Source organism: Cryptomeria japonica, chromosome 2 (assembly GCF_030272615.1).
Source record: "Cryptomeria japonica chromosome 2, Sugi_1.0, whole genome shotgun sequence".
NCBI lineage: Eukaryota > Viridiplantae > Streptophyta > Pinopsida > Cupressales > Cupressaceae > Cryptomeria > Cryptomeria japonica.
This window is the reverse complement of record NC_081406.1, coordinates 613256695-613278067: the sequence shown is the minus strand read 5'-3', so window position 1 is coordinate 613278067 and position 21373 is coordinate 613256695. Positions and strand designations below refer to the sequence as shown.

The 21373-nt window shown below is 38.5% G+C and overlaps 1 protein-coding gene across 1 annotated transcript; it reads right to left on the bottom strand.

The window, feature by feature from the left end:
• Positions 1–11685: 11685 nt before the first annotated feature.
• LOC131868140 (uncharacterized) lies at positions 11686–12731 on the bottom strand. The gene is made up of 2 exons (XM_059215594.1): positions 12165–12731; positions 11686–11739 (listed from the first exon to the last, which is right to left on the bottom strand). The coding sequence occupies exons 1-2, from the start codon at positions 12729–12731 to the stop codon at positions 11686–11688; spliced, it is 621 nt and encodes a 206-aa protein (XP_059071577.1).
• Positions 12732–21373: the final 8642 nt, after the last annotated feature.

The following is a 21373-nucleotide window of genomic DNA, read 5'->3' as shown; positions in this document are numbered from 1 at the left end:
TTTAAAGAGGCACTCTCCTAGTCTATAGTGCATACAATTTGGGATTTAAAGAAATAATTTTTATATGAAGAAATGTGTCCAAGTGTTTGATGCAAAGCTCCCAAGGATTGTTTCCAATCAACACAAACCAAGGACTCAAGCCTTCAATCAACTCCTAACACAAGGCTTCTCAACCACAAGGTACAGACTCCTCTCAGGACATATATACACCTGACTCTTGGTGTCCTTAATAAATTTTGTAACCCAAATACTCTGGAACTCCCTTGCTACCACTCAATCCCACAATAGGACAACCTTGTTCTCAAAACTCAATACACGCATCATGGACACATATGAGCATTTCATGACAACAATGAAGAAGTGGTTTAGAGACTCCAAAAACTACACAAGAAAACATCAATAAAACAATTTGTGACACCAAACTTGGTCTCTGATTCTTGTTTTACATAGACTGTGCAATACTTAGCCTTCCAGGCCTAGTAGCCCTTCTTCAGGTGAAAATGGAATTACAACTCACAATCCCTTGGTTTCTGACACAAACCCAAACACTTCTCTAGACCCCTCTTAGATATTCTAAAACATATCCCAAAACCACCATATGATGCTGTGGACTACTATTGTCAACCCACAATAGTCACCTATACCTAATACCCCAATTAGGTCACTTTTGCAAAGTAAGTATCCTAAAAACTCTTCACCCAACCCAAAAACCACACTCAGTACTTATTTCCAATCTCCAAACCACATGATCCAACTTTATTCAATGTCTAAACCTCTTAAAATTCCCTCACATAATCAATTTAGCAGTCAAAACACTCTTACACAATCTGTCACATAGGGATGCCAGATTGATTATTGTCTCTCCTGATTGGAAAGCATCCTTGCTCACTCTGCCACCACCAAAATGTCAAAATAGACCCCTAACCCCATACTTTCACCAACTTTCATCATCTACCATTGATGGAGTACGGAGTTGTGGGCATATTTGTGCCAAAACCCTCGGTGGAGAGGGTTTCAAACCACTAGTCACAAAAAATACAATAACTTTCATTGTACTAGATTAAATAAGGTCTAACTAGGCTTAAATGAAAGGTTATTCACATGACCATTCAACCGTGCTAAGTTAGATCATCCTTTGTCCGTACAATTCCATACAAAATAGACTGTTACAACAACAACTATGAAATTACAATGCAAAACTCACAATTCTTATTGCCAATCACCAAAGGTTACATCAACCCACCTTGACTTGATTTGAGAGAGGCATATATAGGCCTATTACAACCACTCAAATGGCTATAAAATATTTTCAAATCAGTTATTGTTTGCAACTTGACAACAAAAGTTGCTCATGCAAATTTTTGCAATTGTGAAAACTTTTAACTCCAACCTATGACACCTTCCTAGATCCATCAAAAATATCACAAATAGGTTACAGATGGTTTACAAAGTTCAATTACATTTATCCCACCCACTTTCACACTTGGGTGTTACCTTTGACCATGAGTTGACCTACTAGGTCCTGATTGATTACAAATGCACAAGTGGCACCAAGGCCTTACAAACATGGATAAGTCAATGTGAAATGGTCTAAATGACCTTATTACATACTCAAAATGCTTGAAAACACAAAACACTACAAAAGACCCCAAAAGGTCTCAATGAACCCCTAGGTGCTCCTACACCATACACCCAGGGGTAGAAAAACTCAAGTCCCTTGAGGAACCAAGTCAGCTACAAAGGTACCATGATTCTTGATGTCTTCTTCACTCATCCATGTAGCATCTTCATCAAGGAGGCCACACCATTTGACAAGGTATTCCTTGTATGACTTTCTCGGGTAGTTCTTTTCACTACCTTGGTGTCCAATATGCATTCTAGTTTCAAGGGTTGACTAGGTGGCAAGTCCTTGACCCAATCATCATCCTCCTATGTTGCCATACCTACATAAAAACCTGCAACCATAGTACCCTTATATGGAACCAAATCAGAAACATTAAAGATTGGAGAGATTGCTAGACCCAAAGGTAGTTCAATTTCATAAGCATTCTGACCAAATTTATGCACCATCCTGCAGGGTCCTATTTTCTTCATCATCAACTTGGTAGGTTGGCCTTTTGGAAGCCTTTCCTTCTTCAAATGAGCCAAGACCATATCCCCTACCTAAAATTGGACATCTCTCCTCTTTTCATCTACCCTTTCCTTGTACTTATGTGCATTCTTTTGGAGAGTTTCTCTTACCCTATCATGAATGTCCTTCATAGTTATAAAAAAGTCCTCACCGTGTGCACTTCTTTGAATTCATGTCAAATCTCTGAGTTCAAAAATCCCCCTTGGATGCAAACCATATACTATATCAAAGGGACTCCTTCCTATACTCCTATTTGTAGAATCGTTATAGGCATACTCATCTTGTGATATGATCATGTCCCAAGCTTGCCCATGCTCTTTGGTTAGACACCTCAATAGGTTGCCTAAGGATCTATTAACCACCTCATTTTGGCCATCTGTCTGAGGATGGTATGCTAAATTGAATGACAAATTGGTTCCAAGCTTTCTCCACAAGGTTCTCCAAAAGTGACCCACAAACTTGGAGTCTCTATCGGTGACAATGTTGAGGGGTAAACCATAAATCTGAATAACCTCCTTAAATAACAAACCTGCTATATGGGAAGCATCATTGGTAATTTTACATGGCAAGAAGTGATCCATCTTGCTAAACCCCCTTTGAGTCCTAGGTAGACCCAACACAAAGTCCATGCTAACACTCTCCCATGGTCTACTAGGGATTGAGAGTGGTTAATATAAACCTGCATTAGATGATGTTCCCTTAGCCTTTTGACAAAGTTTACAACCCTCAACAAAATTTCTAACATCTACCTGCAGCTTAGGCCTGTAGCGTCCTAAAATTGCGACACTTGCAATTTTGACTGCATTTCGGTCTTCACGATGGCGACGCAACACGCAACCTGAATGGAGACCCTGAAACTTGCTCACGACACTGAAAACTACATTTTTCAAGCACCCTGGCCTGAACCTCCTTGCACCCTGCTGTCCCGGGGGGTGGGACCAGAGCGCCCAGTGCCTTGGTCCCTGGGTCCTATTTTGGGCCCGGTCTCCTAAGGGGTCTCGGGTCTTTTTGTTTGCAATTTGGAAATTAACTTTCCTGGTCGGCCTAAGGTCGGGAAAATCAGTCTATCAGCCCTAAATGACAAGTATATAAACTACATTTTTCTCTCTCATTTGGCATGAAGAGGATATGTGTACAAAGCATGGAAATTATACTCAAGCATTCAAGCATTCAAGCATTCCTTCTAAGTCTCCATTCAAGGCTAAGTGTTGCATTCAAGACAAGGATTCAACCATTGAAGAGGAGATCACATACTACATGCTACAACATACAACATACAACATACAACATCTAAACCTTCGCACATAAGGATACAAACATCCTTAGAACAAGGTATTAGTACTTGTTTTACATACATTTACATTTACAGCACTTGCTCATTTCTTGGTTAATTCCAAAACCGGGGTTTGACCTAAAGGCAAACCCCTAATCCCTAACCCCCCAATCGTCTTCGCTTTTCTGTGTGTAGGTTGCAGGTACGCGGTTGAAATTGAAGATCTGGAATCCTTGTGCAGAGACGAACAGATCCCCCTTCGTTTCGCGGATTTTTCGGAGGACCGTGGCGCCGGGCGCCATCGTCCCGACAACTTTTGCTCAAATTTGCAGGACAGTGCCCTATCGACATTTTACTGCTAATTCCAGGTCCGCAACTTCATCCTATAACCCGAACTCAGTTTATAAGCGAATCTTTATCACTTTTTATGCATGCTTAGCTTAATTTCCTTAACAACATTCTTTACAAAAGAGGGTAGCCTTGCTTTCCTAACCCTTGAAATTCATTTAGCATCCAATCTTACATTGTGTGGGATTGGATCTTATGAGTTTCAACCCCTCTTTTGAATGTAAAGTCTCTCCCCTAAGTGAAAAACCATCGAATCCTAGTGAACCTCCCTTCTCTCTCCTCGGAGTCGGAAGAGGGGAGAACAACTAGGGTTCGATCGCGATTTTTCCGCTTTACATTTTGGTGAACCCGACGTGAACATCCTTTCTGATTTTTCATGCTTAGATCTGAAAAAAAAAAATTGATTACATTTCCATGTTTGATCTTTTGCGAAATTTTAGAGGTGATTGCATAAAAACCCTAAATTTTCTTTTTAGTAATTGAACCTGCGAAATGTCTAAATGTTAATGCCTGTTTCAGATCTGCCCTTCTATTACAAATTTTCAATTCATATTTGTGCTTTAATTCTGAAAATTAAGTGGTTAAGTGTCAAAACCCTAATTTTTGAAACCCTCTTGATTCAACCTTTGTCCGACAATTTCACTGATCAAAACATCTCCAAATCAGCTGTAACTTTGGATTCTGCAATAAAATCGCAATATCTTTCATCCCTGAAAATTTGGAAAAAAGTTGCGAGGACCGTGGCGCCGAGCGCCATCGTCCCCGACATTTTTTCCGAAATTTCGGGAGCGAGATCTTACTGTATTTTCCTGCTAAAATCCAGAATTTTGGTTGATTTTATCAATTTTAACACTTTCAAAATAACAGTCAAAGTTGGTCTTGTGATTGCTTGGATTAAGGCTTCTAAACATTTAAAAATCATTGAAATTGAAGTTTTGTGTCAAAATTGTGTTCTTACTGTCCTAAATCTGAAAAGTGTGTTATCATTCATTAAAAATTTCAGTGCTTTATTCAAATTCTTGCATTTTGTGACTTTTGAAATTAAGTGCTTAATTACAACAACTTTGATTTCCGCTTTCAAAATTGAATTTTGCGTGAAATTGAGTCAATTTTCAAAATTCAAAATTTGCATTGCTCTTGACATTCCCTCTAAAATCATAAAATTCAAAATTTCAAGTTTCCCTCTCTTTTTCAAAATTCAAATTTTTGCATTTTTCAACAATCTTGATAGAGTTCAATTTCGAGATTACAACTTTAATTTGGCCTATCTACAGATCGTAAAATCACTCAATTTTTTCAGATTAGCTCTAAAATCATCATACCTTTCATCCCTGCAAATTTCGAAAAAAGTTGCAAGGACCGTGTTGCACTCCGAGCGCCATGGTCTCGGACATTTTTCCGAAATTTCGGGAGACTGTTGTGATTGCATTTAACAGCTTAAATCCAGAAGCTTGGCTGATTTTACTAAAAATTGCTACCTCTAAAATCAAAATTTTCTCTCCTTCTCTAGTGCATGAGTTTTACAACAATAAGCCCTACTTACACTATTCCCGTTAGACGAAGCCGTAGAATTAAGTCTTTCCAAGGTTTAACTACTGAGGAGATGGAACCTAATTTGAATAGCCTTTTTAATGAGGACATGGGTAATTCCTCTAATCCTCCTAATGATGAAGAAGCTCTCCATGAGGTTTCTGAAGAACAACTTTCGAAATTGGATAACCAATTTGACGATTTTCGACAATGGATGTCTCAAGAATACCCTGATAGTCAAGCTCTTCCTTTAATTGAGGGTCTAAAACGTATGCTTCAAAGTGATAAGAATGGAATTGATATTTTGCGTGGTATTACACACATTGTGAATTCAAATGTGATGCCTATAAAAAGTTGTGCCGAAACCTTAGGTTATACACAACCTCCTACACAAGTCAATCATTCTATTCCTTTGACAACTCCTATTGCTAGTATACCTACCTTTACATCAAACATCATGGCTACTTCTATACAAGACATTCCTCCTATGATTACTAGTCATGGGGGCAACCCTTCTTCTTCAATTAACCCTATTCCTTCATTCAATCCGATTTCTTCATTCGTCCCTTCAATGAGTGTTCCTATTACATCTCCACAAATGAACATGACGCAAGGGGGCAATTCATTTAATCATTCCATTCCTCCTTGTAGTGTTCCTCCTGTCCAATCATCTCCTATGACTAATTATCATAGGGTCCCACCACCTTACTCTCTACCTTCTTTCAATAACATAACACCTCCATCTCAATCTAACACATCCAATATGAACTCTTCGACCGAAGCGACCATTAACAATCTTGCACAAACTGTCTCTTCTTTACAGCAACAAATTGCCTCTATGAATCAATCTAAGTTTAGTGTGCCCACATTTGATGTTGCGAGCCCACTTTCTCTTGACATTGTTCGAGCTATCCCTCCTAAACATGTTGAAATCCCGCATTTGGAACTTTATAATGGTAAAGGAGATCCTCTAACACATGTTAAGACTTTTCAAACAATATGTACCGATTTTGCTTATGACCAAAGGTTGCTTGCAAAACTATTCACTAGAACATTAAGAGACAAAGCCCTACAATGGTATTGCTCGTTGCCTTCTTATTCTATTACTTCTTTCGAACAACTTGCAAATGCTTTCATTCAACAATTTCAAAACAATATAAGTCCTAAAGTTACTTTGATTGATTTAATGCATTGTAAACAAGGTGTTAAAGAAAAAGTGACTGATTTCATTGGTAAATATAAGCATTTGTATGCTCAAATTTCTTTTCCAGTGCCTGACAATGATATTCAAAGAATCTTTATTTCTAATTTACAAAAAGATATTTGAGACAAACTTCTGTTTTCTGAGTTTACTTCTTTCCAACAGTTGTGCGCCACTCTTCACAATTATCAACTGATTGTGAGTCAAATGGAACAATCACATCCTATGGCTCTGAGTGACAAGGGTGATAGCAGTCAACAACCATTTGGAAAGTTTAAACCGAACAGAGATTCCATCAAATTCAATGAAAACATCATCAACAACAATGTGAATGCAGCATCAGGTGTGCCTCCTATTTCTAAATTTTTCAAGAAAGAAAAAAAGTATACTCCTTTGAATGAATCATTGCATAGTATTATGAATAAGTTATTGGAACAAAATGTGCTTACTCTTCCTCCTATAAGACAAATTGATCCTGCAAAGATTACTTCACCTTATTTTGATAACAAAGCTTTTTGTCAATTTCATCGTCAGCCTGGGCATGATACTGAAAAATGTTTTTCTTTAAAGGGTAAAATTCAAGATTTGATTGATAACAATACTATCTCTATTTCTGGAGTAAATGATAAAGGCAACACATCTGTAGCTCCTCCTAACCAAAATCTTCAGATTTTCACTGATCCATTGCCTTCTCATACCTCTAATGCAATTGAGGCTAATGATTCCTCTCTCTCATCTGATGGTCTTGTGTCTATGACTCCGAATGCGATTAACTTTGTTGAGCAGCAGAAAATCCCTAAAGAACCTTCCATCACATTTGATTCCAGTGAAACCATTAGGGCACCTGATGGTCCTTTATACATAGTTGCAAAAGTTAAGAATACACCTTGCCGTGGAGTGCTTATTGATCCTTCGTGCATGGTTAATGTTATTACTGAAGAATTTCTTTTTACTTTGCAATTGAATCAAGTGATATATGACAAAACAGATGTGATTGTGAAATTATTTGATGCATTTTCTTCTCCTGCAATTGGTTCTATTACATTGCCTATTGAGGTCCATAACAAATCTCTTGATGTGAACTTTGCTATTATTCCATCTTCCGAACAATTTCGTGTGAAGCTTGGCTATCCTTGGCTATCTTCCATGAAAGCTATTGCTTCTCCTATTCATAAGTGTTTGAAATTTCCCCATAATGGTGAAGTTGTTACTGTCAATCATAGTCTCTTTAAACCAGCTGAAAGAACCTCTAGTGTTCCTATTGATTACTTTTGGCCTAAACAATTCCAATCTCTTCCTCCGCGAAGTGATCATCTTTTCAAATCTTATCAAAAGTGGAAAACAGATATGATCCTATCTCTAAGTGAACCTAGAGCACCTAAACTTGATATTCCTATCATTCTTGAGAAGGAAGTTCTTCCTTTGAAAGATAAAACTAATGTCTTTCCTCAAGAAGATTCTCAACCCATCCCTATGGATGTGACTATGTCTATACCTAATAAACTTCCTAAGAGTAGACCTATACCTCCTCGTCATGATGGACTTGGTCTTCTCCCTAAACCAAAAATTCCTCCTTTGTATGGAGCAGTTCCTCCTCCTTCTTTTTATAGAGAGAAGAGACCTTCTTCTCCTCCTATTATTCAGCCTAAGAGACCACAACCTAAACACCCAAGTGCTAAGGATGAGAACATTCCTCCTCCTCAGTCTTCTCCACTTCCTACTAAGACTAGACGAAATCGTTCTGCACGTGAACGCCGACGAAAGCGTCGTCTTAGAGCTCAAACTTTACAATCTCCAAAAACACCTTCAACAAGCATTATTCCGTTTTCTCCTCAGCTGGACATTGAGCCTAAATCTCCTAAACATAAGATGCATGATGGTCTTGATCCAGTGCGAGTTAAAGATCCTATTTTTATAAATCTTGATGATGATATGGATGAAAATGTTATGCATGATGAAAATGTTACTTCTCTTGCTTCTGATAGTGAATATGAACTTGTTGATATTGATAACCATTTATCCAATGAATTTTCAAAAGCACTTATCCTAGCTCCTAGACAAGAACAACGTGGCTCGGAACATGAACATAGCCCTTGTTTGGATCTTGTGATAGCTCCATCTGCTGTGTTGGATGTTCCTCCTCTGGCGTGTTCCCTGCCTTCCCGAAACATTGATCAGCAAGATCGGGGGGTAGATGACATGCTAGACTAGTTACATTAGCATAGCAGATTCTCTCCTCCTCTCTTGTGTTACTTCTTCTATATGTTATTCTCATTCTTCTATTTGTTGTCCTTGGTGTTGTCTACTTGAGGACGATGCAAAGCATTGAGATCTCTCGATCTCTCTCATGTTGACTCAAAAGACACATGTGTTCCCTTCTTCTAGGTGACCTTCCTTGATTGGGGAATGAAGAACAATTATGCATACATACATATGATAGATATACATGAATTATCATACAGCATACTGACCCCGAGGAAAGCGAAGTCACCTTGTGCTTTGTGTTTTGTGTCTATTATCCTTGGGTTTATCTCACACTTGGGGGCTAAATCCTTGCGATAACGTGCTCCTTTCCTTTCTCATTTCTTATGTGTATCACTACGTTAAAAAAATCACCCCCGGTGAGGCGTGTGCGATCGCTTTAACGTAGGGGGGCATACATCCCGTTCATATCTTTTCAAGATACTTGAAAATTTCTTGGCAAATTTAGCCTTGCCTTGAAAATTTTTGATATCTTTCTTGCATGACTCATAGTGAGGGAGCCTTGGTTCTTCCTCGCGATCTTCCCTTTTACTTTGTCAATCGAAGTCGTAAGATCCTTAGTCCACTGGGGGCTTGGTGTATCTTGCCTCCTTGACGTGGTGAAAGTCTTTCAATGTTGTTTCCTTGTACTTTACCGGAAGTATGAGCATACATACTCCCGCTAAAGTGGGGGCTAAATGTAGCATCCTAAAATTGCGACACTTGCAATTTCGACTGCATTTCGGTCTTCACGATGGCGACGCAACACACAACCTGAATAGAGACCCTGAAACTTGCTCACGACATTGAAAACTGCATTTTTCAAGCACCCTGGCCTGAACCTCCTTGCACCCTGCTGTCCCGGGGGGTGGGACCAGAGTGCCCAGCGCCCTGGTCCCCAGGACCATGGCGCCCAGCGCCCTGGTCCCTGGGTCCTATTTTGGGCCCGGTCTCCTAAGGGGTCTCGGGTCTTTTTGTTTGCAATTTGGAAATTAACTTTCCTGGTCGGCCTAAGGTCGGGAAAATCAGTCTATCAGCCCTAAATGACAAGTATATAAACTACATTTTTCTCTCTCATTTGGCATGAAGAGGATATGTGTACAAAGCGTGGAAATTATACTCAAGCATTCAAGCATTCAAGCATTCCTTCTAAGTCTCCATTCAAGGCTAAGTGTTGCATTCAAGACAAGGATTCAACCATTGAAGAGGAGATCACATACTACATGCTACAACATACAACATACAACATACAACATCTAAACCTTCGCACATAAGGATACAAACATCCTTAGAACAAGGTATTAGTACTTGTTTTACATACATTTACATTTACAGCACTTGCTCATTTCTTGGTTAATTCCAAAACCAGGGTTTGACCTAAAGGCAAACCCCTAATCCCTAACCCCCCAATCGTCTTCTCTTTTCTGTGTGTAGGTTGCAGGTACGCGGCTGAAATTGAAGATCTGGAATCCTTGTGCAGAGACAAACAGATCCCCCTTCGTTTCGCGGCTTTTTCGGAGGACCGTGGCGCCGGGCACCATCGTCCTGACAACTTTTGCTCAAATTTGCAGGACAGGGCCGTATCGACATTTTACTGCTAATTCCAGGTCCGCAGCTTCATCCTATAACCCGAACTCAGTTTATAAGCGAATCTTTATCACTTTTTATGCATGCTTAGCTTAATTTCCTTAACAACATTCTTTACAAAAGAGGGTAGCCTTGCTTTCCTAACCCTTGAAATTCATTTAGCATCCAATCTTACATTGTGTGGGATTGGATCTTATGAGTTTCAACCCCTCTTTTGAATGTAAAGTCTCTCCCCTAAGTGAAAAACCATCGAATCCTAGCGAACCTCCCTTCTCTCTCCTCGGAGTCGGAAGAGGGGAGAGCTACTAGGGTTCGATCGCGATATTTTTCCGCTTTACAAGGCCAATAGTTTTCACTTGATATAGGGTCTTATCAAGACCAAAGTGTCCACTCGAATTGTCATTGTCTTCTCCTTGATGATATTTTCTCTCATGGAGAACTTAGGAACACACAATTGACTCTCCTTAAATACCAAACCATTCTGCAACAACTACTTAGAATATTCAATATGACACGAATCAAAAAATCGATGACAAACTTCATATACCTCCTTAAAATTTGCATCATCCTTGTAGAGGTCCTTAAGGGCTTCAACCCCCATGCTTTGTAGTTGTACTTATTGTACAGCAAGTTCCCTCCTATTAAGAGAATCAACCACTTTTTTGGCTTGACCTTTCTTGTGCTTGATAGTGAAAGTGTAGGCTTGAAGGCACTCCACCCATTTCATGTGCCAGTGGTTTAGCTTTTCCTATCCATTCAGTTTTAGTTCTCCTTTCTTTACCATTGTGTTCTCTATTTTCTGACCATTCTCAATCATTTTCAATTCATGGTTATCAGTCCGACAAAAAATAGTGCCTCCATTTCTTCAAAGCCTGCACCATAGCATATAATTCCAATTCATATGAGGAATACTTCCTTTTTGCATCATTGAGCTTCTCTGAGAAGAATGCTACTGGCTTGCCTTCTTGGCTCAATACTACCCCTATAGCCTGATTACTAGCATGACACTTAATTGTAAGAACCTTATTAAAATCAAAGAGAACAAGTATAGGTTGTTATGCCACCCTTTTATTTAGGTATTCAAAACCCCTATCTGCCTCACTAGTCCAAGAAAACTTACATTTTCTCCCACCTTTAATGGTATCTATCATAGGTGCTAAAATTTGACTAAAACTCTTTATGAACTTCCTATAAAAACTAGTAAGTCCATGGAAGATTCTAACATCACCTACTGGCCTTGGGGTTGGTCAATTGAGAATGGCTTCTACCTTGGAAGGACCCATCTTCAAGCTTCCTTTGGAGATAATAAATCCAAGATAGATGAGTTCTTATTTCATGAAGTCACATTTCTCCAAGTTAATCATGAGCTTTTCCTCATGCAACCTCCTTAACACCATATACAAATGCTTCATGTGCTCCTGTTTTGACCTGCTAAACACAAGTATGTCATCAAGATAAACAGCAACAAATTTACTAATAGAAGGCTTCAACACCTCATTCATTATGCACATAAAGGTACTAGGAGCATTTGATAGCCCAAAGTGAATCACCATCCATTCATAAAGACCTTCATTGGTCTTAAAGGGAGTCTTTCACTCATCTCCCTCTCTGATCCTTGTTTGACGATAACCACTCTTGAGATCAATCTTGCAAAAGTAACATGCCACTCCTAGGCAATCCATTAGGTCTTCAATCCTTGGCATTGGGAATATATATCTGATTGTGTTCCTATGAATGGCCCTTGAACCTATACAAAGTCTCTATTTTCCATCCTTCTTTGGGGCTAGGATGGTGGGCACTGCACATGGGCCCAAGATTTTCCTCACCAAGCCTTTGTCTAACAACTCTTGTACCTTCCTTGCAATCTCCTCATTTTGAGAGGGTGTCATCTTATACATTGCTTTGTTAGGTAATGTAGCACAAGGTATAAGGTATATGTGATGGCTTATGTCTCTAATTGGGAGTAAGGTGTTAGACATCTCCTCAACCACTATGCCTTTGTACTTCTCCAACAAACTCAACACCTCTTTAGGAGTGTCCTTCTCTTTGCTTGCTAGCAGATCTAATTCATCTTTTGGCTTCAAAAACAAGGAAAACCCTTGACCATCCCCTTCCGTCAAGGTCTCCAAGAACTCCTTTTCCCTCACTATCATAACACTAGCACCCACTTGTCTGCCTACACCATCATCCAGCAAAGGGTTCAAGGTGAAAGATTCACCATTCTTTGTTATGGTATAGGTATTCTTTTTCCCATCATGTTTAGCATTGAGATCATATCGCCATGGACGCCCTAGGAGCAAGTGACAAGCATCCATTGGGATCACATCACATAAAATTCTATCCCTATATCCTCCAATTTGGAAATCTACCCATGATTGCTCATCTACAAGTACTTGTTGACCCCTATTCAACCAAGACATCGTATAAGGGGTAAGATGGGGAATTCTCTTTAATCCTAACTTCTCAACCATTTCCAATGAGACTAAATTATCTGTGGACCCTGAATCAACTATGACTCTACATACCTTCCAACATGATTTATAAGAGGTTCTAAAGAGGGTCTTCATTTGAGGTGGTTCCTTGGTACTTGGCACCTTCAAGAGAGTCCTCCTCATCATTATGATATCTCCATAATTTGGATCAGTAGGTTTAGGTGGGGTGTTGACACTCTGACATTCCTCCTCTTGAACCAACTGGTTTGTCCTCTCTCCTCCATGTGAACTAGAGCCTTGATTCTCAGGACACTTAGAGGTTGTATGTCCTACTTGATTGCAATTGTAGCATCTGCTGGTGAAGGTGTTGGATCCTCTCCCTGGTCCACCAAATATTCCTCTACCATTGGGCCTTCTCCCTATAAAACTTCCTCTATTGCTTCAGTCCCCACTTTGTTCATTGTGGCTAGACTCTCCTTGTGATTTTTGAAACTAATTTCTCCCTCCAAAGATGCCTCTACCTCTGAAGTTCCTTCCTCCTTTACCCCATCCATTGGAGATTTTTATCTACCATTTGAAAATTATTTAATTTTATTGGCTAATATCTCGTTATTTATGAAAAAATAAATATTTTATTAGCGATTTCATAAATTCATTGCCATTTTCATTATCTAATTAATACATCACGTTGAGTTCAGACTTTGCATGATGTATCGATAAGTGCAACCTCATAGACACATCACACATACCTAAAATCCATCAATGACTTAAAATCGTTCGATGATCGTAGATCAATGGCTAAATTTTTATTTTGGCCCTAATTTATGAAGAGAACATAGTTCTCTAGAAAGTCCCTAGAATGGAATTGGAGACAACAGACATGTATCAAATCTTATCCTAATCAAGCATCGACATGTTAATTCTATGAGGATCCAATTAATACTGAGAGGGGGGGTGAATCGTTATTAACGGGTCAATTTAAAACTTTAAACCCAAATCAAACTTACAACAAATCTAACTTCATTTAACATATATGTCAATTCACTAAGCAGTACCGGTAACCACTTATAAATCTCTGATAAACTGCTATAACCGGTGTATTTAGAAATAATGAATAAATTAAAGATAATCAATAAAATCACATGAAAATGATTCCACACACCATCTTTTTTGATGTGGAAAACCAAATAGGGAAAAACCACAGCGGGAGTTAGTACCCACACAGATTTGTACTCTTTTGAAGTACGTCCTGTTAGGAGCTTACAATACGCCCTATTAGGAGAAAACCCTATTAGGAGTCACTCGATTAAGGGATTTGGATGTGCAGCTCGATTAGGAGCTTAATGACCTGTTAGGATGAACCTCGTGAGAGGATTCACCACTCTTTTTTAGAGATACCCTGTTAGGGAATTTACAAGATTAAGGTCTGTCAGGACCTACTCGGTTAAGGGATTTAATCTACTGCAACTATTAGGAAACAACAGTGAAAAAATTATTTGTTACTTGCACTTCTTAGCTTGCTAAATCAGATCCAGCTATACTCCACTATCTGCAACTCTTAGGCAGATCTCACTCTTCTTTGGTATGACTTCACACTCTTCTCTAAGACCACTGACACAATGAACATCAACTAAGCCAACATAAATAATACTTTCCACTAGGTCGGCCACTAAACCCTAAATTACATCATAGATCATCACATATCTTTACAACTCATTATAGATCATCATATGGATCATTATAATCAATTATAAATCAATATCAACTATTGAATGATCATAAGTCATCACAACAAGTCGATTTGGTACAAAGTCAAACCCTTATCTCATTCCGCTAAGAACTTTGCACATTCCCAAGAAATTCGCTTTCCAAATGTGCCAAAAAAACTTTCAAACACTTCATGCAGTTTGTGTTGCATTATCATCAACATGTAGACTTGATTTCAATCACCGCCATACCAAAAATCATTACCGATTCTAAAACCCTAGAAAAACTTCATCAAAAATTAGAAACATGCCTTCCAATAGTCATCACAAGATGCGGTTCTGATCAAATACTCATTTCCATGATAAGAGCTTACATTCCAAACTGCAAATCACCAATCATTACCAATCATCCACTTCAAGTAAAAAATCTCTTCATATACCAGTTAAAGTCCTATTTAAGAGTCTTTTGTATATTGTCGGTAAACCCTATCTCTGGTAGAATAAATCACTTAGATGACAAACCAAACATGAGATAATATCATTAATCATCAGTTTCCATCAATGATAACACAAATAACTAATCAAGTCATCTAATCGCAAAATCTCAATCTCTTCATCACAAATAGTCTTCTATTCTCTACCAGTTCAGTCATCAGTCTTCAACTGCATCACCTCATCTGCATCAGTTGTGCCAATCATGCCAACATTCTCCCCCTTTGGCATTGATGGCAACACCAATCATATTGCAACACCACCACTGCTACTTGTTGTCAATATCATACCATCTTTCAGTCTCCTCCTTTTGTCTTCTCCTGCTAAACCAATACTTCTCCAGCTTCTCTGACCCTTTTCTTCTCTCAAATATGATCTTGTTCTTCTCCCAAATTTGATCTTGTTCTTCTCCCCCTTTGATAGCAATGCCAAAGGTGTATGTGCATCACTGATCTCTTTTTACTACTTCTTCTGTCATCATCATTTCTGTTAACTAAATCATAACATTATATCCAATCATTGTATCAGATCATTAAATCAGAGCTTTATATCCGAGTTGCTCCCCCTACGGAGTATCTTGCACCTCATCAATCCTTAGTGAAGAATAACATTAGATCTACAGGATTGATGCATCTCCATCATTCTATTTCTTCTGGTGTAGGGGTCTAACCCCTAGTTTACCTCTAAGAAACTCAAAGGTAGCCTTCAGTAAGGGCTTAGTAAAGAGATCAGCTATCCAATCTTTACTCTTCACATATTCCATCTTGACCTATTTTTCTTGAACTCTTTACCTTAGAAAATGATACTTCAATTCAATGTTCTTGGTTCTAGCATGAAGTACAAGATTCTTAGAGATATTTATTGCACTTGTATTATCATAATAGATAGTCACCGGTTCAGACATATCTATTTTGAATTCTTTTAGCACATGTCTCATCCATATTGTCTGCATGTAATTCATGAATGCAACAACATACTCTACTTTAGCTGTACATTGAGAAACACATGTTTGTTTCTTGCTCGTCCATGCCACTAATCTTCCACCAAGAATAAAGGCTCCATCGGTTGTGCTTTTCTGGTCATCCACATTACCTCCCCAACCTGCATCAGTAAAGACATCCAAATTAAAATCTACTTTATAGGGATACCATAAACCATAGTCTATTCTGCCTTTGAGATACCGGAAAATTCTCTTCACTGCCACCAAGTGTGTCTCCTTAGGCTCTTTCTGAAATCTGGCAACTAATCCAACAACATGAGCAATGTATGACCTACTATGAACAACATAGTGCAACTTACCAATGATAGACCTATACACTTTTTCATAAATAGAAGGAGAATCATCTTGTTTGGACAACTTGCAGCTCGTCACCATCGGTGTTCCTACTGGTTTGTAGTCTTCCATGCCGAATGTCTTCAACACCTCCTTGACATACTTGCTCTAACAAATAAAGATACCACCATCCATTTGCTGGACCTGTAACCCAATAAAGACTTTGTTTCACTGATTAGATACATTTCAAATTCCTTTTTCATTGCATCGGCAAAATCCATACACATATCATCATTTCCACCAAAAATTATGTCATCTACAAACACTTCTGCTATTAGCATCTTGTCTCCATCAATCTTCAAATAAATGTTGTTGTCCTCACTGGTACGTTGGAATCCAATTTTGATCATACATGCATGTAATCTATCATACCATTCTCTTGGTGCCTTCTTTAGACCATATAGTGATTTATGCAATTTACATACCATGTCTTTATCATCAGATAAAGAAAATCCATCTGGTTGTTCAATGTAGACTTCTTCTAGAATCCCATTTAGAAAGGCTAATTTGACATCCATCTCATAAACTTTGAATCTCTTATATGCAGCAAATGCTAGCAGCATCCTCACTCCTTCTAATATAGAAACCGGTGCAAAGGTCTCTCCATAATCCTCACCTTCTTCCTATGCATAGCCTTTGCAAACTAACCTCGCCTTGTTTCTTACAATTTTTCCTTCTTCATCCAACTTATTCCTAAAGACCCATTTAGTTCCAATTACATTCTTATCCTCCGGTCTAGGAACAAGTGACCATGTCTGACTCTTCTCAATTTGATCTAATTCTTCTTCATTGCATTAACCCAATCGTCATCTTTTAGTGCTTCCTTTACTGTTTTGGGTTCTATTGTAGATATGAAGCATGAGTTTTCTTTGATTTTCCTCCTTGTTTGCACACCAGCATTCTTATCACCAATTATCTACTCTTGTGAATGGTTTAATCTGACATACCTAGGCAATACTGGTACTGGTTTTGTATCTTCTTCTTCTTGTTCTTCATTTTCTTCATCGATGTCATCACTTACTGATTGAGCACCTAATTCTCCATTTGTCGGTTCTTCATTGATCTGTGCTTCCGATTCAATAATCACAAGTTTCTCATCATCTTTTTCAGGCTCAGATCTATTGGTACCTTTTGAATTTCTAGAGATATCATCTACCTTCACATTATCACTTTCAATAATCTTCTTAGTTTTCTTATTGTAACATTTATATGCCTTACTTCTAGTAGAGTAACCAAGAAAGATTCCCTCATCAAATTTTGCATCAAATTTCTCAGTGTGATTATCTTTCTTAATAAAACATTGACTCCCAAAAATTTTGAAATAACTTACACAGGGATTTTTTCCATACCATAGCTCATAGGGTGTTTTGTTGTTACCTCTTTTTACTAGTATCTAGTTTAAAGTGTATACAATAGTGTGTTATCCTCCCCTACAATTTTCATTTAGAATGTTCACGCTTGCGGGTTGCCTTTGGTGTTTTTATTTATTTCGGGTCTTTTGTACCTTTTCATTTTGAACCAAAGTCATTGAACTTTTAAAAACAATCCAATAGGTTCAAGGTTCAAGGCGCATTTTAAGAAAATGTCTTTAGCAGCCTTTATCTTCACTAAAGAAAGTGCATTATTGTTATGCATTTTGAACTTTGAACCCGTGAACCTTTTTGGTTCAAGGTTCAAAATGTCTTTCTTTTGTGAGTCGTGGCTATGTGATGTTGTTTAATGAGCGGGTGTCAATATGTTTTAAGTCAGCTTTGAACTTGAACTTTGAACCAATTATCTTTTCAGTTCAACGATTCAAAGGTTCAAAGTCCTTGCTTGTTAGTCATGTTTATTGCTCATTCTTGGTATTGTTTTGAGTCGCTAGTTCATTTTTGTTCTTACCGGATGAACTTGAACCATTGAAATTTTTGTAAGATGGTTCAAGGTTCATAAGATTCACTTCAAGCTGATTCTAAGACTTTGTTAACACTAAAAGTGGCGTGGCAAGAAGGAAATTCCTGGCATCTAACAGTTTAAAATTCCAAATTTGGAAAGTAATCATGAGAACATTAACTATTTGTGCGCAAGTAATGGGCAATTAAGAAGGTGTCAAATTTTTGGTCATTTCGTTGTTACTTTGCACGCTTAAGTAAATCATTATGAAGCGTGTGTGGTTTTCTTGGTACTTTCCCGTCTGTTTAAAGGGGATAAATGAATTCATTTTTTATAATTTGTAAGGGTTGCAGTTGCTGTAATTGAGCAAATTGGAGGCGCCGAAGGTAAATTCAGCTCTACTTTCCTGAGAAGGTTTCCAGATTCATGGTGGTAACTAGTAAGTTTAGACGATTCCCCTATGTTGTATTTCTTTAGTTCTGAGGATTTATTAGTGTAGGAAGAAAATCTTTAGCTTGTTGGAGTAGAATTCTACCCTATTTTAGAATGGCTTGATTAAAAGTATAAATTGGCAGCATGAGGTCCGTATTGCCAAAGCTTGGTCAGACTTCATATTTAGTGAGCATATTACCAGAGTTGGATGATACTTACTTGGTTCACACAAATTTAGGGTATTTTCTAGAAAAAACCAAGAACCCTCAACCTGGTTCGATGATGGAGAAAATAGTGAGAAGTGGTCTCGTTGAAGCCACTGCATTTCCACTTGCCGCATCATGTCCAAATTTGGTGATTTCTTGCATGAATAGATATGATGTAGGGAATAGATACATAAGAACCAGTAATGGTGAGCTACTAGTTGGTATTTATAGGGAAACAGTAATGGCGGTGATGGGTATCCCATACAAGGAATCATATGAGGATTGGTCTATTGGGACCTCATATGCCTTCTTCTCAAAGAAAAAGAGTATGTATAGGAGTGTAATTGCAAGAAACTGGCTCCTTAGGGTTCAAAAAGGAGGGTCATGGCTGCCAAAACCCCTGACTAGAGAGCACTTCATCACAGAAGTGCGAGACATTGTTATACTACTGAATAGGCTAAAAGGGAACTTACACTCCTTTTACTAGGAAGATTGGATGTATTTTTACATTTAGGTGTTGTTATCTAGTGACAAATATCTTGATTGGGCCATGGTAATTGCAAAAAGACTCCATGAAGGTTTGAGTAACTTTGTGGGTATGTCTAGTTTTTATATATCCTCTTATCTTTTCTACATACCAGCTTGTACCAGAGATTGGCCTGGTTTGGTCAATGAACCATGTGTGGATGGCATGAAGGTGTATGATTACTACTTTGTTATAGAAATAGAAATATGCAGAACATATTGCCAGATGGAATGGTGTCTTTGTAGGGAGACTGGCTTTTGAACTTCAGGGTGATGTGAACAAGAGGATGTCAGTTGAAGCAATGGAGTTAATAAGTATATACGGAAGCCTCTTCATTAAATTTCCCAAATTCACCTATCTTCAGGTAGGTGGTTCGAGGGCGAACCATTCAAGCTACCAAGGTATGCCTTCGATAGCTGTGTACTTATAGAGGTGAGCAGACAACTGGCTCATATCGATAAAAAGTTGGGGGTAAAAGGTGAATCTAGAGCTGCCTTCCCCATTGAACTTGGATACTATAGTTGCAAGTCTGTATCTGATGCTCTAAATTTGGAATTGGAATTTAAGAGAATGAACCTGTAGCCCTATGTTGCAAGACATAGGTTTGATAGCAGAGGTTGTGTTGTGGAAAATCTAAATGTGGATGACCACTTCCATCATGAACCCTAGTTGGAAGATTACTGGGAGAATTGCAGTGATGAATATGAGGTAAGAAGGAGACTATGGTAAAGATTTACTCTGCAGCAGATAGTCACCATGAAGCTTCCTATCAATGTATCCGGAGTTCAGGAGGAAATAGGGGAAGATATTCTGGATCCAGAATTTGACAAAGAAGTTCAAGGGAATCCAATCCCTGAGATTGACTGGAATAAAAAGGAAGATGATAATGTTCAAGATAAAACTTTCAATGTTGTTAGGAGAACTGAGAAGTGGTTGAGAGACCAAAAGTTTAAGAAAGGATCACTCATATCTTCTCATGAACCAAGAGTTGATTCACATACTGTGACTCAACTTCCTATTTCTTCCACTAATGAAATTGTTGATGTTGCAGGTGGTTCAAAGCCAAGTGTTGAAAAAATCCAACCCAGGAGATCAGGAAGGTCACCATTAGGTTCTATAGCAGCCCGAGTAACTCGGTCAAGGAGCAAGAAAAAGAGTAAAAAGCCAACATTGAGCCAGATTGTTGTGGACTTGGATTGTAGTGAAGAGGTAGAAGTAATAATGGAACAACAAGATTTCTGGTGAACCTGCGGTGCAGGAAATGGACACAAGTAAAGAAACAGAGAGTGAATTGGATCCCATGAACACTCTAGTTATTGTCAATTCACTAGATACTCAGACAACTCCTCCACCTAAAGAACCTACAAACACACTGCGATGGTTGGAAGCTGCTGTTGGGAAGAAATGAAGAGTGGTTTTGATTACTATTCCTATAGAAGGCATGGTCAACAAGTGTCTTGGAAAGGTATCCAAGCTGAAAAGACTCAAGACATAAACAATGCTTGAGATGGATGAAGCAACATGTCATTAGACAACCGAGATAGCCAATCCTATTCTAGATAGAGATGCGAACAAGGCTACCAAGGATGACTCCATGGTTGAAAAGATTGATCTGGGGGTTGCTTCGCGAGCCGTTGATGTTAAACATTTGGAGTCTTCCACGAAGAGAATGATTTATAGAACGTGGAAGGATGAGAAGGATAAAAGGGAGCTGAAGCAAATCATCACTCAAATGGCTAAGTACATCAATGCCATTCATCATCTAAATCCTCAACCCTTGTCACGGGTGGCAGTATCATTTGATCCCAAATCTCCAGCAAATCAAAATATGTTGGATCAAGTCCAAAGAAATAGAATGGTCCTGGAGATGTTCAATAACTAGCTGGATCTTATAATTCAGCAAGGTTTAGACTATATTGTCAGCCTAGTAAAATTATATGAGGATGTTGTGACTGTGAGAAAAGAACTGGAATTAGAGGTCGTTGCCTGGGAGAAAGAAAGGACCAAATGGGTAGTAGTTCTTGCACAAATAAATGATATACAAAAATATGGAGTGATGAAGT

Excerpts from the sequence above, each read along its gene's own strand:
- LOC131868140 (XM_059215594.1), bottom strand. The coding sequence starts at position 12,731 with ATGTCTTGGTTGAATAGGGGTCAACAAGTACTTGTAGATGAGCAATCA. Across the intron at positions 11,740-12,164 it reads ATGAGGAGATTGCAAGGAAG|GTCAAAACAGGAGCACATGA; the intron begins GTACAAGAGTTG and ends TGTGTTTAGCAG.